This window comes from Marmota marmota, unplaced genomic scaffold (genome assembly GCF_001458135.2).
Source record: "Marmota marmota marmota unplaced genomic scaffold, marMar, whole genome shotgun sequence".
Classification (NCBI taxonomy): domain Eukaryota; kingdom Metazoa; phylum Chordata; class Mammalia; order Rodentia; family Sciuridae; genus Marmota; species Marmota marmota.
The window spans coordinates 44,175,921-44,193,641 of NW_025999932.1; the positions used below are offsets into that span (position 1 = coordinate 44,175,921).

The 17,721-nt window shown below is 35.5% G+C and overlaps 1 protein-coding gene across 9 annotated transcripts in view; it reads right to left on the bottom strand.

Annotated features, from left to right (window-relative positions):
* Dgkh (diacylglycerol kinase eta) overlaps positions 1-17,721 on the bottom strand; it is a 190,827-nt gene that overhangs the window by 70,139 nt on the left and 102,967 nt on the right. For 8 of the 9 annotated variants that reach the window (XR_007346817.1, XR_007346816.1, XR_007346815.1 and 5 more), the window contains exons 5-8: positions 7,823-7,927; positions 7,446-7,578; positions 1,708-1,814; positions 939-1,064 (exon numbers count right to left, since the gene is read on the bottom strand). Coding sequence is in view for 5 of the 9 variants with exons in the window: in XM_048800975.1 (XP_048656932.1) it covers positions 939-1,064; positions 1,708-1,814; positions 7,446-7,578; positions 7,823-7,927 (471 nt within the window). In the remaining 4 variants the exon portion in view is untranslated. Of the gene's footprint in view, positions 1-938; positions 1,065-1,707; positions 1,815-7,445; positions 7,579-7,822; positions 7,928-9,103; positions 11,072-17,721 lie in introns of those variants that run through there. The other variant, XM_015484329.2, reaches the window with a different exon arrangement.

The window sequence follows — 17,721 nt, forward strand, 5'->3', positions numbered from 1 at the left end:
GGGCCTATGGAGTCAATCTCATAGGAAACCAGCACATATTATCACATCTTATGCTGATCTACACCAGACTTCCCAAAAGCAATGGATTTTCCACACTATAAAATTTGGGTCCAACTTCCAAATTTGGACCAGCAAGTTTTTTAAAAGACCATAAGACGCAAATCACCAACAAATGAGTTAGCCCCAACACAAGGGACTATCATCCTGGGACAGCAGCACCCAGGGGTGAGAGAAGCATGCCCAGCTGTGGCTTCATGGTCCTGTGGTCTTTGAGCCCTATGCCGCTGTTGGCATGACTTCTCTTCTCTATGAATGTCCTCATGCAGTCCAGGAGCCCTGACTATATGCTATCTGGCATAAATGAGACTGTTCTTTGCTGATGATTCACACGATGCTGGGTGAACTTTTTACTTCTTTCCTGCACATGCAGAGAAGTTTAAAGCTATTTATTATATGACCTAAATTTATATCATTTAAATTACATCAGTGCATAGCCCATTGAACTTTGCATTCTGTCTTTCAGAGGACACACATGGTACTGCAGCAAAATCACACTTCGTATGTTAACCCAAATCTGGTAGCACAGAAAAGGACTTTCTGTGTGCACCAGGTTATAACACAGAAAACAGCAGATCACTGTGCAGTGGAAGCAAAATGGAAAACAATAGATCTGCAGGAAAGAGATTCTGAGACATAGGAAATATATGAATAAGAGAAAATATTACAAATGGGGCATTTGAAAAATGACCAGGAATGGGGTTAGGGGGTGGAAAATATGGAACTGGAAGGAAAACACTATTTAACAAGCCATGAACGCCACAATGGGCTATGCTGTCAGGCTCTGCCATGAAGGTCTTTGCTTTGCTTCTGAACCACACAGATGTCCACGGTAAGCAAATAAGACAGTGAAAAGGTATGAAATGTTTGCAAATCCTCACCATTGTTTTACACCAAAGACATTTCCAATCCTGTAGACGGAGAACACTGCCACACGTTTTGTCACAGACAGCACACTTGGCACTCACGGGCAAGTTGCCCTCAAGCCATTGGTGAGGCATAGCGAGCTGTGGGGCAGGAAGAAAGGGCAACCAAAAGTGAAGACTGTGGAGAACACTGTTCTTACCCTTGGGAAGGTACTGAATGATTTCTTACTCTATGGAGTCAATAACAGGCATCCTGCATGGCACTCATGTATCCCAGATTTATTGAGCATCTACTATGACTAAACCCTGTAGGGAGACAAAGTAAATAAGACGAAAGGCCTGCCGCTTTGGGATTCAGGTGCAAGTCTAGCTGAGGAGAAAAGACAAAGGGTCATGATACATGGCCCACTAAAGGCTGTCAGAGATTCACCTATGCGGTGCAATGCAGGAGGTGTTTTTTAAGGGAGGGGTACTGCAAAGAGGAAACCCCAGAGTCTGCAGAACAAACCTCCTCTAAACCTTATAGATCACAGAGTGTGACCTTCTGTTACACCAGCCAGGTCCAGCAGTCATTCCTAAGCCCTAATCTTAACAGAGTTCCCTCAAAATCCAAGAGCGAGGGAAAGCTATAAAGCAATGAATTAAAAATAAAAACTCACAATCAACTAAAACCTATTTCATCCTGATAATTAAACACTCCCACTTAAACTATTAGTATTTCCCCCAAGAGCAGAAAATAAGAGAGGAGGCACCAGGAAGAGACCAAGGGCAGACAGCCGCTTACTCCGTCTTCGTCCTCTATGATGTCCTTTCCAATGGAGGCCAGGGTTGTCCATTTACAGTTATTAGTTGCCCTCACTGCACATCTTTTGTGAGCCTTGAATTTACACACTAAAAAGGAAAAGAAACTAAGTTAACCATTTTAAAGTACTTTTGCACCAGCACTAAAAGTCATCATAGCATGAAATTTTTAAAAGGGGTAGAAAGGAGAGAAAAAGAAAACAAAGATTTTTAAAAATTTAAACTAATCTCGAATGATACTAATTGTATTCTAAAAAACTAATACAGACTTGCATTTATGAATCACATATAGAGTTACACATAGATTGCTACATGGATAAACAAAAATGAAATAAATAGAAAATAATTAGTTCTTGAGAAGGGAGACTGACACACACACATGCACAAGCAAATAAAATTCAGTAACAAGGATACTGATTACATCCTATTTCTTATTCGGAGTTCTAATTATATGAATGTATTTAAGAAAATTCATTGAGATGCACATTTCTGATATTTGCATTGTTCTGTGTACCTAATATATTTACTTATATTAATAGGTTTGAAACATCAATAAGATCAAGAAAATTCAGAGGAGTTTTAAAATGCAAGTACAAGACAGGTGTGGTGGCACATGCCTGGAATCCCAGCAACTCACAAGGCTGAAGCCGGAGGACCCCAAGTTCAAGGCCAGCCTCAGCAACATAGTGAGACCCTGTCTTGAAATTAAAAAAATAAACAAAAAAAGAACTGGGGGGGTGGATGTGACTCAGTAGTAAAACATCCCTAAGTTCAATCCTTAGCACACACACACACACAAAAATTGTAAGTACATCATGAAAATAAGAAGTCATCATGGGAAATAGGCTGAGAGGGTCATAAGATGTCACCATCTTTTAAAAATATTATGTTGGGATGACTATATTATAAATGTAGGAGAAAGGAATGATAAAATAATGTCACCACTACTCTTCATTAATTCTTCCCAGCTATATTATCATAAAGAAGTTTATAAAAGAAAATTAAGATAAAACAACTAGGAAAGAAGCAGCACATATTTGGTAAAACAAGTAAACCACAGGTTATTTGAAAAATGTGTTTGTGAAAATTGGAACTTGACTACTACTAAACACATTTATCTTTCCAGTAATACAAATTATCCAAGCACGTGTAGATGCCGATGGTATAACAGTTCCTAAGTTTTCAGATAACTAGTTAAAAGTAGAGATCATTTCAGTGGAAATTAATAAGGTGGCGGCCACTAAATTTAAATGTAAGATGGCTTTTTCTCATATGATTTTTTTTTTCTTCACTTTCTATCAATCGTTAAACATTTGTAAATGTGTTACATACTACTTATTATCTTTGAACTGTCCTAATTTGATGTACATTGAAATGAAAGGTCTGGATAAAATACCCAAGATGTCTGTTATCAAATGTTCAACATGGAGCTGGGGTTATGGCTCAGAGGTAGAGTGCTCACCTAGCCCATGCAAGGCCCTGGGTTCAATTCTCAGCACCACATTTAAAAAATAAATAAATAAAATAAAGATATTGTGTCCAACTACAACTAAACAATAAATATTTTAAAACATGTTCAACGTGATTCAGGCTTCAACAAGCCAATATATAAATGGCTACTTACTGATCTGTTCTTGAAAAACACTGGTCTACACATATTGGAGATGTTTCACTTACCTCCTCTTTTGTATACCCTGAAAAATTCTTTTTGGCAATAATACTATTATTGTTATAAGCGACTTCATATAGAATGCAATAATCTTTCGATTAAATTTTGTTGCTGATAGTAAGGGTGAAGACACAGAACCATAGGCAGTAACTACTTTGAACTAATTGTTTAGTACCTCCAGGTCTTTTCATCTGTAAGACTATTTCCCCAAAATGGGGTTCTAGCCAAGTGAAGTAGTACCCTCCTATCATCAATCCCTGCTATTTGGGAGCCTTTGGCAAGAGGATCAGAAGTCTTAGGTCAGCCTACGCAACTTAGTAAGACCTTGTCTCAAAATTAAAAAAAAAAAAAATTAAACAAAATAAAGTGAGGTCCTAAAATGGTCTATACCAGAGTCCCCAGGGTGCTTTATAAGCAAAAAACAGCACTTGATATTAATAGTCAACGCTTGCTTTTCAAGCAGGGAAAAGAAGAACATAAAAGAGAGTAATGGTACAATTTCATGGCTTTTAAAAATTTTTGCCATTAAAAATCAAGCAGTGGGGCTGAGGATGTGGCTCAAGTGGTAGTGTGCTCGCCTGGCATGCGCGGGGCACTGGGTTTGATCCTCAGCACCACATAAAAATAAAATAAAGATGTGGTGTCCACCGAAAACTAAAAAATAAATATTAAAAAATTCTCTCTCTCTCTCTAAGAAAAATCAAGCAGTTCATTAAAAATAAAAATCAATGCCTGCCTTACACATGTGAGGCACTGGGTTCAATCCTCAGCACCACATAAAAATAAAATTGTGTCCATCTACAATTAAAAAACAATAAAAATCACACTTTTTATAATAACTGTTTCATACACTGAGCCTTGAGAATGACAAAGTTGCTTAATATAACATAGAACAATAGTAATAAACAAACCAGACTGTTGTTATGGTCACTAAGAAATGGAAATAATTAATGGGCACCTTAACTTTGTTAGGTGACAAGTACATTTCTCCAAATTATTCTAGAATAAAGCACTTTCCCCTGACCTATAAAGCCATTCTTTAAAACCACAGAACTTAATAAATATACTGTCAGGTGGCAAAATTATTTTTACCGTAATATTTCATCTTTATCACACTGAATCTTTGTGGTAAACAATAGTTAAGATGAAATTTCATAGGTAGCCATGTTGACATATTTGATACTGTTGACTGAAAAGAAAATGACTGTTTAATATTTTTGGCCAAGTTACTATTGAAGTAACTATGAAGGACAATTATATTCTAAAATGATAATTTACACTCTCAAATAACTTAAGATTTTTTAATGAAAATTATTTGCTATCTTCCATTTTTCATTCATATAGTATTTTACATGTGCAAGACTTTCAAACAATAAGTTTACTTATAATTCAATACAAGTCTAGAAGACAAATCAGTACAGTCTCATTTTATGATGAAAAACAAGAACCTAAAAGTCAAGTGAATTTATTGATGGCTTCATACACCAAAAGCTGAATTTCACTCTAATACAAAGTTGTTAATCTTCACTATTAGACGAATTTTTATTGTATTTGCATCTCCATTATAACCTGTAAAGCCTGTTTATCCCTATGTTTTTAGGTTTAATATGTAAGTAGTATATTCACATTTAATGGGAGGAGGGAGTCTCAAAAGTTTAACTTTGAATATGCTAAAATATCCAGGATGGCCATATTCTCATAGAATAAAACATCTGGGATTTTGAAAGCTTCTCCTACGATTCTAAAAATATGAATAGACAAAATACTGCAGATTTAAATTTTTACCAGCAGAGAAAACGAATATTAATGCATAATCTTTTGAAGAAATTTTTAATCCAATAATTGAGACTTTTTTTACTGGTTCTCTTTAGTTATAGATGACAGTAGAATCCATTTTGACATAATTATATAAGCATGGAAGACTTTTTTTAAAAGGGTAGAAAGAGTGTGTCTTTTATAGAAGGATATAACAAATGTATTTAAAGACTTTAAAGTTTCTTATTCTCACCAACTGAAGTAATTTTCATTTTCTTTTAAAATGCTTAGAAAAATGTTCAATCATTCCATTATTGACTCAATTACTAAATAATCAATGTACTTGGCAGATAAATTTCAAGACAGAGGGGTATCACAGAGTATCTTAAACCTGGTTATCGTTTTTAAGCCATTTGGGGAATAGAAACTTTCAGGTAACAGTTAAAGGATCTTCAGAACAGCACCACATAATATTACAGACCTAGTATGAGTTATTCAGACCCACATAAACCCTTCTGTATTAGTAAAGACAGAAAGGCCAATTATATCTTTGTCTGAAATTCTTTAAATCTAAAGAATAAAGTTTAATGGCTTCTCCAAATTTTCACCTTCATGAACTTGAATGTGTCAGTCCTCTGATCCAATCTGGAACTACTTACTGGATCAATTCCTTATAGAGCACAGTGACAATTTCCTATGATGTATTTAATCAGAAAAGCAGTTTGCATGCATTCCCTCATTTAATCTTCACAGTGCTGAGGTATAAATGACTATTATCCCCATTTGACAGATGAGAACAATCTAACTGTGTTAAACTACTTCTGGTAACAGTTTGTAATGGTGGCTATGGTTTAATGGCTGAGCTCTATTCCTTACCATTGTGTGTGTATTGCTATGCATCGTAGTAAATGGCTGAAACAAGAGTTATTGATATTTTTTAATATTTATTTATTTTAGTTGTAGTTGGAGACAATATCTTTATTTTAATTATTTTATATGTGGGGCTGAGGATCAAACCCAGGGCCTCGCACGTGCTAGGCAAGCACTCTACTGCTGAGCCACCACCCAGCCCAAGAGTTATTGATCTTATTTATTTATTGTTAATCATAAATTTAACATCAATTAAAACTGTGGCTCTGTCATTATTTTATTATTTAATCATAATTAGCTATATTTAAAATTATCTGTGATAGTGTCTTATCAGAGAAAAACACTGGTATTGGCATTAGATATATTTCAAAAAGCAGTATAACACTTTTCATACCTCATCACTGAATTATGAAATTAAATCAGTCTAAAGATGTTATCAGTTCTCTCTTGGTAATGACTAAAATACTTGTTTCTGGTAATTGCTGTACTTAAATTAAAAATACTTCACATACTGCACTTGCCTAGCATGTGCGAATCCCTGGTTCAATCCCCTGGCTCTGCAAACAACAATACCAAAAAGAGAACCTCACTAATCCTGAAATGAAAACAGTGGCATAGTCCTTATTTTTAGAAAACTTTAAAGAAGTTTAAAAATATGACACAAACTACATGTATAAAGACATTAATTGGTGTGAACACACTTTATATACAAAGATATGAAAAATTGTGCTTTATATGTGTAATAAGAATTGTAATGCATCCCACTGTCGTGTATTTAAAAAAATAAAATCAATTAAATTAAAAAAAAATGACATCAGGGGTAACTGATGTAACTCAGAGGTAGAATGCTCACCTAGCATGCATGTGGCCCTGGGTTCAATCCCCAGCACCGCAAACATTAATCAATAAGTTAACTGAAAAATTAATTAACTAATAAAAAATTAATTCCTAATAAATTACTTTAAAAATGTTTCATGGTACAGCACTTGCTTAACAATGCATGAAACCCTGGGTTCAATCCCTATTACTACAAATTTTTAAAAAAGTTTCAAGTAAGGCAATACTACTAACAATCAGGAATTCTGTCAAAGAATATATATTATCCTGACAAAACGTTTTGTTTCATAATCAGAATTAAGAACACTAGAATGTTATACAAAGCTATGTTTTTAGATTCTAGTTCCTAGATCCTTAAGAGTGAAATGCTATATTTTGATTTATGTTTCCTTTCAGACAATATTATGTTATCTTTTCCAGAGCAAGAATATTTCCCAAATTAGTACTATGAGTACAATGCTCAAGATTAAACTACAACCAACCTTAAACACTGTATTCCAGCTTAGATCTCCCCAGCTACAGCTTTCCCAGTGTGGTGTGTCTACTGTACCTTTACAATTGGGAGAGGACTGGGCTCAATGCTACAGTACCTTCACAGGACAGGCCATGGGAGGTAACTCCAGAAAGACTTTCTCTGCATACGTTACAGAAGGTGGGGCGGGCATGGGAGCAGGCGTACCAGTTATGCATCCCTGAGAAATGTTCCACGTTAAACTGGGCCACCTAGAAATGAGACATTTGAACAGATTTGCCAAATAAGAGAACAAGACTGCAGACACTGGACTACTTGGAAATGTACATACTGTAGTTCTGATCAAAATTTCAAATCTGTCACTTTTAACACTAAAGCACATTGCTTTAAGTTAAAAAAAAAATCTGGCTTAAACAAGTTGCACAGCATAGCTTTAGCTCTTTAGTTAACATTCATGCCCTAAGAACACAAAATATCAGGGATGTGCTATTTTACCTCATAAGACTCTCTGGTTTGTACAGACTTCAGTGAACTGATCCAATCCTCCATCTCTTTTCTGTTCTCGGCACATAGCATTAGCCTTCTGAATGGAGTAATTATCTGAAAGGCATAATTCAATCTAATGATTGATAATAATCAACAAGAGGGATTATTGCAAAACCCAAATCTTAAGAGGCAATTCCATTTCTAAACTCAGTCTTTATTTCCATGATAAAGAAAATAAATCCCTGTAACACAGATGAGTTTTGTTCCCTGTGTATGACACAATGTGCCCCAGGACAAGACAATTCCCAGCAATCTTTTCTTGTCTTTGATCCTGCTGTTACATACTTATCAGACTTTTTAGCACTTTTCTAAAGGCTATAAAATAAACAATGAATTCTTATTTCTTATTTCACAGACTATATCTTAAAAACTGACTTTAAATATACTCCAAAGTAATTCAGAGTAAGTTTAGAACAAATAGATAGATGGTTTTCAATATGGAAAATATTTTTTAAATTAAAAATTGAAAAAATGTAATATTAAATGATTTCATCATTGATTCACTATGGTATCCAAAAAATTTTTGTTAACATTTAACAGAGTTTATATATCATTTCTACAGCCTGTTTGGATATCATTTATATGAGATATTTTTCCTGCCCATTGTGTAGAAATCCACTGTATTACATTTTTGTCAGAGCAGAAAGGAAGAATTGGTATAAAAATCCATTAGTTGTCTTGAGGGAAAAAAATAAGTGTGACTTTCATCATCTTTTATGTCACTAAAAATAAAAGGCAATATTAATTGGCTGAGAATCTGATTCAAGTAGAATGAAAACTTCAAGCTGTTACATCATCAAAATGCTTCAAAGGAAGATTCTGAAATGATTGGGGGAAAAACCCTATTTGCACATGAATACAATATTATGGTTGCAATCTTAAAGCTACTAAATCCTAAGCATTTATTGCAAAGAAGGGACCACTTATGTACTTGCAGAAGAAGCAAAACACTGGAAACTATTTCTGAATGATATATTACAGATTTACTTGCATAGCAAATATGAAATTCTCCAGGTATAAATCTTTTGATTGAGTATTAAGTCTAAAAGCAATACTGTATTATAGAACAGACTCCACAAGTAATAAAAAAAATTATCTGAAAAGAAAAAAAAAAAGAGGAATACTTCCCACAAGGAGGACACTAGTGAACCTAAATCATTATTACTGATTTTAGAAAACAAGCCTGTGATTCCAAACAATAGAGAGATCAACCCAATCTTAGCCACTCACCAGTCACTGTCTTCTCCTGTGTCACTGGCTTAAGCTACACTCTGCTTCCATAAGCCACAGAGTCTTTACTAGATCTGACAGGCACTCATATTTAAATACAGCCATCCAAGTCACATGGCACAAGGGCATCAACCACTCAGCTCTGGGTTTTTGTTAATTGCATATGAAATCGAAGAGAGCCTCACTTTTGCATTTTCTTCTGTTTTAAATGACCCTCTTTGGATAAAACTTATTAGCAGTTGGTCACTTCTCTTCCTGAATAAATAGTTAATGCAAAGAGCAATGCCTCCCTCATTACTTAGGAGCCAAATGGATGTGTTATTGCTTCAAAATGTTTTTCTAGGACAGCTCATCAAATGCAGCAGAGAGGTACCATTAAATCATAATATACTCTTGGCTCCAAAGGCCAGCACATTCCAGAAATCTCAGTTTCACTGACTTGCTGATGTTACCCAAATAAATATTATGTTGAGCATCTATTTATTCTTTTCTATTTGATTTATCTATAAAGATTCCTCTTTCATTATGATTTTACCGAGACAAGTATTATTCATACAAATAAAAATAAGCTTGCTATTTCATACTTTGATTTTGTTCTTTGTTGAATTCTCAGTAAAGAGACTGATGATGGTCGATTTTATCTATCTTTAATGCCTTTACATTAAAAGTGTTTAAAAGTCATCATGAATGCAACAAAAATGGGAGAATGAAGGATAGAGAATAGCATCTAATATTTCTTGGGGTTTTCGGAATCATACAAATGCCTCAATTCTAAATTACAGAAAAACAATATAACATAGTTACACATGTACCTTATCCACTAATGAAGTTAAATGCATACATTAGCAATTTCTCCTAATAAAAACTTGTTTTAAAATTAACAATAGTGAGAAAGTAAAGATCGCTAGCATATTTTTAATCAAAAGTTAAATTTATCAGAGGCTAAAAGAAATGGAAGTTATTTTGATGTTTGAACCTTGTGATTAGTCACGATTAAAATTTTACTGATTGTTAAGTCTGTAAGAAAAAAATCCTTCATAAGTCAATGCAAAGATGCCTGGCTTTGTAAGTACAGTGTCCAAAACACCTCTGGCTATCTGAACACAAGCCTAGCTCATCTAGAGAAACTTATGCATTTCCCAAATTGGCCTTTTCCCTCCTAAGCCATCCCTGAGTAGGACTTTGGTTCTGAGTCCCCTCCTCATGACCTTTGTAGGAAAGAATCTGACATTCACAGTTGCTGACTGACAGACATACTCAACTGAACTCTGGCCATAAACAACTGAACTCCATTACACTACAGCAGTCTCTCATTCAAATTCTTATTAGGAAACAATTTGGGGAAGAGCAAATTCTGAAGATTCCTTGGTCCTTACTCTGAGAATATATCCGAAAATATATCTGAAAAAAATCTGCCTCTTTATTATTATGAGTGGGGTGGAGAGATGAAAAGCTCAGATGAGTTTCTACACCAATATTGGGGGAGGGGAGGCTGATTCCCCAGGGAAAATGGAACCTTTTGGAGGCCAAGTCCAGGAAGTTTCTGAAACCAGAGGATTTGTTACCTTTCTTGAAGGATCTGAAGCTTACCTATGGTAAACTCCCTAGTCCCTGTCCATATCTAAACCCTCCTCTTACCTTCTTTTTCTATCATGCCAACAAATAATTTTTTTCAGGCACCTCTGAACTTACTTCAGTAGTTAATTTTTTTTTCAAACTATGTGTGTGCATGTGCATGCACACACACACCCCTCATTTCCTGGAATAAGCATTATTCAGACAAATAAGGGTCACCAACCATTCAGCTTTGGATCTTTGTTAATTGCACCTGAAATCTGTTCATGCATCCCAGCATTTACTAAGCATCTGCTGAATGCCAGAGCTACAGGAAAACCATACTGGCTTTGCCTTAAGAATCTATAAGGGGGCTGGGGATATGGCTCAAGAGGTAGTGCACTCGCCTGGCATGCGTGCGGCCTGGGTTCTATCCTCAGCACCACATACAAACAAAGATGTTGTGTCCGGCGAAAACTAAGAAATAAATATTTAAAAAATTCTCTCTCTCTCTCTCTCTCTTAAAAAAAAAAAAAGAATCTATAAGGGAGACAAGAAGCAGACCAAGAATTTACTTGTCTGGAAAACTGCCATATAAGACTAAGGTACAAAGAAGGGACATCCAACTCAGTTTCCTAATTCTAATGTCCAGGCTCCACATACCATGGACTCAGAACATCTGAGAACTCAGCCACAAATACTGTTGTTTTTTTTTTTTTTTTAAATCTACAGATGATTCCAAAGTGTAGCCAAGTTCAAGACCCAGTGTCAAATGATAATTTATTGCTACTCACAGCAATGTCAGAATTCAAAAAATAAAATGTTTCTAAAGAGAAGTCAATTTGAGAGAATTATTAGTCTAATAACAAAAGCAGAGTGATTCAGTGCCTAACTCTAGAGTCAAACTGACCTAGACCAAATCCCACCCTCATCCTTTGGTACCTACGCGACTGTGGACACATTTCCTAGGCTCTCTGAGCCTCAGTCTCTCCTCTGCTAAGGGGGGACAGAGCAATAATTCACAGCACTGTGAAGAGTGTTAATTTATAAGCCAGGTAAAGCAGTTAGCACAGTATGAAAGCTCGGTCAAAGCTTAGCCAGTGTTAGCATCACAATTTTTCTTGGCCGTGACAGAAACTGCACATACATTTACACATTTCTTCTTTCATATATATACTTCTTATATAAAGTTGTGATCCAAGATGAAAGCATAATGAGCTAAAGTAAAAAATGGAGACAATTTGCCAAAAAAACAGTTAGTGACCAGGAAACTGCGAACAGAGGGATAATGATAATGACCTCCTGACTTCCTTCTTAAAAGATATTAGAAGAATATCAACCAACAAATTAGGAAACACAAATGACTCTCCCTAACTGGAAAGTTTCAGAGTCCCTGTACAGCTCTTGAAAGAATTCAGTGTGCCATTTCTTGTAGGCATGGTGCCTAAACTCTTCAAGATAGGGGGCTGTTTGTTTTAACTCAGATTTTTTGGTTGTGCAATGAAGGAAATTCTATAACTTTCTCTGGTTATTTTAAACGCCCAACAAGTTTTTCTATCAGGAGATTCTTATTTCTAACCTAAAGTTCTTTCTAACAAACCAATCACTTCTACCCCACTGCAGGACTCCCTGAGTCTTTAGTAAAAAGTCCTGAACTGCCCTCACTGAAGTAAAAATTCGTATGTAGTAAGAAGCCTTTATGGGAAAGTAGGATAAACAGGAAATATAATTGTGCTCTAGCAATTTGTATTACCTATGTTTATTAAAATTTAGGGTTCTAATTTGACTTTTATTATAAAAAGTATGAGTCTTTTTCATACTAACTTTGCTATTCCTGAAGTTGCCAACCGCTCAGTCTTAATCTACCTCTCCCATCTTTCCTTATAAAATCTATAGCCAACTCTTTAATTATGTATGTTGCTTTTTTCTCATTCTTTTTTTTTTATGGAGTGAAATAATTCACTTTGACAACTTAAATGTGCCAAGCTGCAATGTAATCATGCATCCTAAGTGACTATTTGGGGAGCAGAGATACTCCCATACTTCAAAGAGTTAGCCGGGAACCTCTCCCACCCAAGAGCACAGATCTGCAACTGCACAAGCGCACCCAAATCAAAACACTCCCAACGAAGCTCCAAACTGGACTTGCAAAACCCAAATCTTGGTTTTGGGGGAGGTGAGGATAATATTGGATGTATTTTGGCAAAGTTACTCAGGGGATTCTGATGCACATTCCTGTTTATCAACCATAAAGGGTAATGTAAGTGTTTAACTACATTGTATATATAACGGAAGTATAATGTCACAACAAATGCATTTCTGGCACCATGACCAAAGAAAGCACCACAGATACTTTCAACAGATAGTATAATTTAAATGAATAGAAAAACAATTTTTTTTTTACTAAAAAGAGACTTTATCACGCTGTTGTAATACCATACATGTTCATTTTATAGATGCAAACTCTGTGGAATCTGCACTGAGTGCTCAAGAAGAAAGAAAGTGATAGTTCCATGAAGCCCTGGAATGCAAATTTTGCAATGACTAAGATGAGACAAAATAACTCATGTAATAGACTAATGATAAAACTGAAGTCATCCAGTATTTCACATACATACAAGGACTTCATTATTAATCTGAGCTGAAACTTACAAAGAAATTCTACTATGCAGACAGAATGCTAGGCAAACAGGATCCTTAATGGCATGGTCTGGTAGCTGGACTAATGTTTTCCCCATTCCTTTTACAAGATCTAAAAGTCTTCTGAAATGACTACATAGAATGTTTAGATTTGTACATAAATACACATACCCACCTTCCACTGAGAGTCAACTATGACTGTTAAAAGTCACCCTATGCTTTGGTTTTGGGCTGCCCATCCTTTTCACTGTTCAGCAACTTTGGCTGAATGACAACTTATTGACCTCAGGGGGCAACTGTGCATGTCAACTAGGAGGATCCAAACTTCAAAATGCCTGTCTAGGGACTCAAACTAATGAGGGAGGCAGTTGTCAGGAATATAAGGACAGTATACCAATGTTCTTGCCTATCAAAGCTATGTATTTGCTGAACATAATATTTACTTCAAAAATCAAATTACAAATCAAGTGTTACTTATATAAGTTGGCATAAATCATTGAGAAAATGAACTCCTTGCTCACTTGTGACAGGTTCTACAAAAGAGTCAAATATTCAAAAATATTTTCTGATGGAAAATTTGTGTAAGTACATAACACAATTTTTCTGAGAAATCAGTTAATGACAGAGAAGGAAGAGGAACTCTGGACAATAGGAGAACATCTCTGCCAAGAGAATGCCTTTCTCCTTTTCTGCAGGAATACTTGACCACTAACTTAGGACAAAAAGGCCATGCTCATTGATCCTTCCATTATCTCTATAAATTAAGAATGAGTTAATTTCATTACAACATATTGATGAGAAAAAAAAAACATAAACACTAAGTGACCTGTCTACAGTTTGTTAATACATTTCTTATATGATAAGTTAACAAAAACGTAATAGCAATGTTACAGAAAAGAAAAAAAAAAATCATCCCTTCCCTGTAGTACACTGAGCTGCAACACTGCACTCAATTCAGTCAGTCTTTCTCTTTCCCAGCTCACATGTACCTAAGCAGTATTTGAGAAGAGAGGGGGAAAGAGAAAGAGTCAAAGCCTGGCCACTGTATTTTTTTTAGGAATGCCTACTAAAGAATAAGGGGTGAAGTGCAGTGATGTGAAAGATTTACTATCAAACACTGCAGATAAAATAGGGAAAAGAGAAAACAGGTAAAGCAAGAGTGACAAAATTTAGATAATACCAAGATCTGGGCAATGGGACTGTGGGGTCCATTACAGAGTTATCCTGAGTTTGTATATGCTTTAAATTTGTCCTAATTTTTTAAAAAAGGACCTACACATTTGAACCCATATTTTTTTTTCTTTTTAACTTTCTGGGGTGCTGGGAATCAAACCCAAGGCCTCATGCATGCCAGAAAAGCACTCTACCACTGAGCCACATTCCCAACCTTTGACCTGTACATTTGAGAACCCTACCCAAAGCTCTTTAAGGGACCAAGCAGGTGAGAGGCCTAGGTGTCCTAGTTTCCTTCTGCACAAGGACCAGTAAAGGGTTCAGCTCTTGGCACGGAACTCAGGTGGTTGAACACATCCACCAGGACCCAAGTCTCTGACCTCCCATCTCCCTCTCCCACATCCAGCTCAAATTAGATAAATAATGCAATTTCCTTGTTCCCGTGGCCCATAATATCCACAGAAGTTAATGGATTTCTGATTGAGATGGGGTGGGATGGGCTGAGCTCAAGAGCTATCAGGTCTTACTTCCATCATTCTTGAGCCTCAAGCTTAAGATGAGGTCAGTTTAATTCCATACTCACAAAATTTGCTTCTGCACGAAGGGATCATAGCTTCATCACAATGTCATTTCCCACATTAATCTCACCCCTTTCTACACCCGAATGTTGGATTTTTTTCACTGCCTTAAAATATATAACATAAATTTAAATTCTGTTGCCTGTTTCCATGAAAAAAAGAACCGTAGATTTCAGTGCTTACTACCAATATTCTCCCCACATATATAGTATTTCCACCAGACCTCAAATACTAAAAAGCAAATTTTTTCTTTAGTTAAAAAATTCAAATATACTATAAAATTAAAATTTTCTTGAAAAGCATTTAATAGAATAGTGCACTTTAATAAAATGAAGACATGTAAGATGGCAGAATCCAAAACTTTTCAAAGTAGCAATTGAATTTAATATGATTTATGTCTCTAAAAGAAAGCAGTCTATTTCACATCTTTCTGGGACTACCATGACTTTAAGGTTATGTTTCAGAGTCACGATCCTAACTGTTGCTTCCCAGAAGCCTCTGGTTCACCATAGAATCAAAAGTAGAAAGAGTAAAACTGTGGAGGTGAAGACAGTCTCTCTGCAGGGCATGCTCTATGCACTGCCCTCCCTGGGCAGGGGGCCTGGCAAGGGCCTCAGAGAATCAACCAAGAATACTGTTAAATGTTACTTGGTGGGATATCCTATTATATCACTTATATCTACCTACCTACTTACCTAAATCACACATATAATAATAAAGACTAATTTGGGGGCTGGGGCTGTAGCTCAGTGGCAGAGCACTTGCCTAGCATGTGTGAGGCACTGGGTTTGATCCTCAGCACCACATTAAAAAATACATTAAATAAAGGCATACTGTCCATCTTCAACTATTAAAAAAACTAATTCGGGTCAAAATCAGTATTAAAAGTCTCTCAGAATTCAAACAAATTGTAGTTAGTTGTGTTTAGTCAATCCCTATTGTATTAGTTTCTTATGGTTGCTAAAACAAATAGCACCATCTTAATGTTTTAGAATAACATGAATGTACTCAAGCAGTGATGGAGGTCAGAAGTTGAAAGTTAACTTGTTGGGAGAGCTGCGTTCCTTCTAGAGACTCCAAGGAGAGTCCATTTCCTTGCCTTTTTGTTTCCAAAGGCTGCTTGTATTCGTTGGCTCACAGCCACTTTATTATAACACTGAAGTCTCTTGCTTCCATAGCCACATCTTCTCTGACGCTGACTCCTTTTGTCTTCCTCTTACAAGGAGCCCAGTGATTATACTGGGTCCACACAAATAATCTCATTTCAAGATCACATGATCATAACCACAATATTCCTTTAGCAAGGTAAGGTTTCCTTCACAGGTTCCAGGGATTAGAATGTGAACAGCTTTGGAGGTCCCTACCACACTTCTCAAATAAACATAATTATAAATTTTGATACAATAATGAATTGTTAAATCAGAGATACCTGAAATCTATTTTCTTACTATAATCATAATCTTAGCTAATAGCTATGGATGCAAACAACTTTTCATGGAAGAAACTAATAATTAAATCATTTAAACATAGACCACTTAGGGAATTCTGATGTTGACAAATAAAAGGATTACTTCTGTAGCATCCTACAGTTTCAAAGTGCTTTGCTGTCAGTAAGGATCCACCTATTATCTCATTTTAATCTTCCACATAACTGGCCTATGAGAGAGGTAAAAAGAAATTTGACCTTTTTTTTTTTTTTAATCATAAACTTTGTAAGTAGCAGATCCAGAGCATACAGTCAGGTTTTCTAGCTGAAGATCACAACCTCTTTATCCTGTTAGAATAGACAAGTAGGGTCTATGCCTGAAGTTCCTTCATATAGACTACAGAACACTGCCTACAGTACATTTTGCTATAATCTGATATATGTAGATATATGTAAGAAATTGAATGTTATCAAAACAATCATTTCAGTAGAAATGAACAGATTAAAAAGTTTCCAATTGCAATAACAACATTATTTTTCCTGTGAAAATTTTCAGAACACTTAAGCTATATTATATCTATATAAAAATAGTTATAACTATGTCTTATTTTTAAAAATATACCTGGTTCACCAAAATTGGTAAAAAAAAAAGATACTAAAAATTACTTAACCTTCTAGAACAGGTAAAATCAATTAATATTTAGATTGCTAATATATAGTAAGCATATTCTACAACTATCAAAAGAAAATAAAAGAATTCAAACCGATACACAAATCAACTGTAAATTGTATGTAGTTTGCTTAGTGTTTGCAAACTTGCAAGCTTTCTTTGAGTTAAACACCCAGGTGGTAGAAAAACAGAATTTACTGGTTTCCCTAATAACCTTACCTAAGAAGAGGAGAGTCCATTTATTCTCTATCACAAAATGTTATTCTTAACTTTATAGCATTTTTCTCCAATTACATATTAACATATGATTATTGTCTGACTCTGTCCACTTTGTGTCTGTTTCATGAGTCCATTCTAAAAGCCAAACACAATTCTGGAATAAAAGTATATTAATGTTTCCAGTGATGGGCAAAGATGGTGGGTTAGATACGAGATTCTAAAGAACATACTGAAGGTGACCATTTATGATAGATTAAAACCTACTCTCTCCACTTGGATCCATCCTCTCATCCATTAGAATATAAAAAGCATACTTACTTTCTGCTAAGCAGTGTTGCAGCCCATGGTACAGATTGGT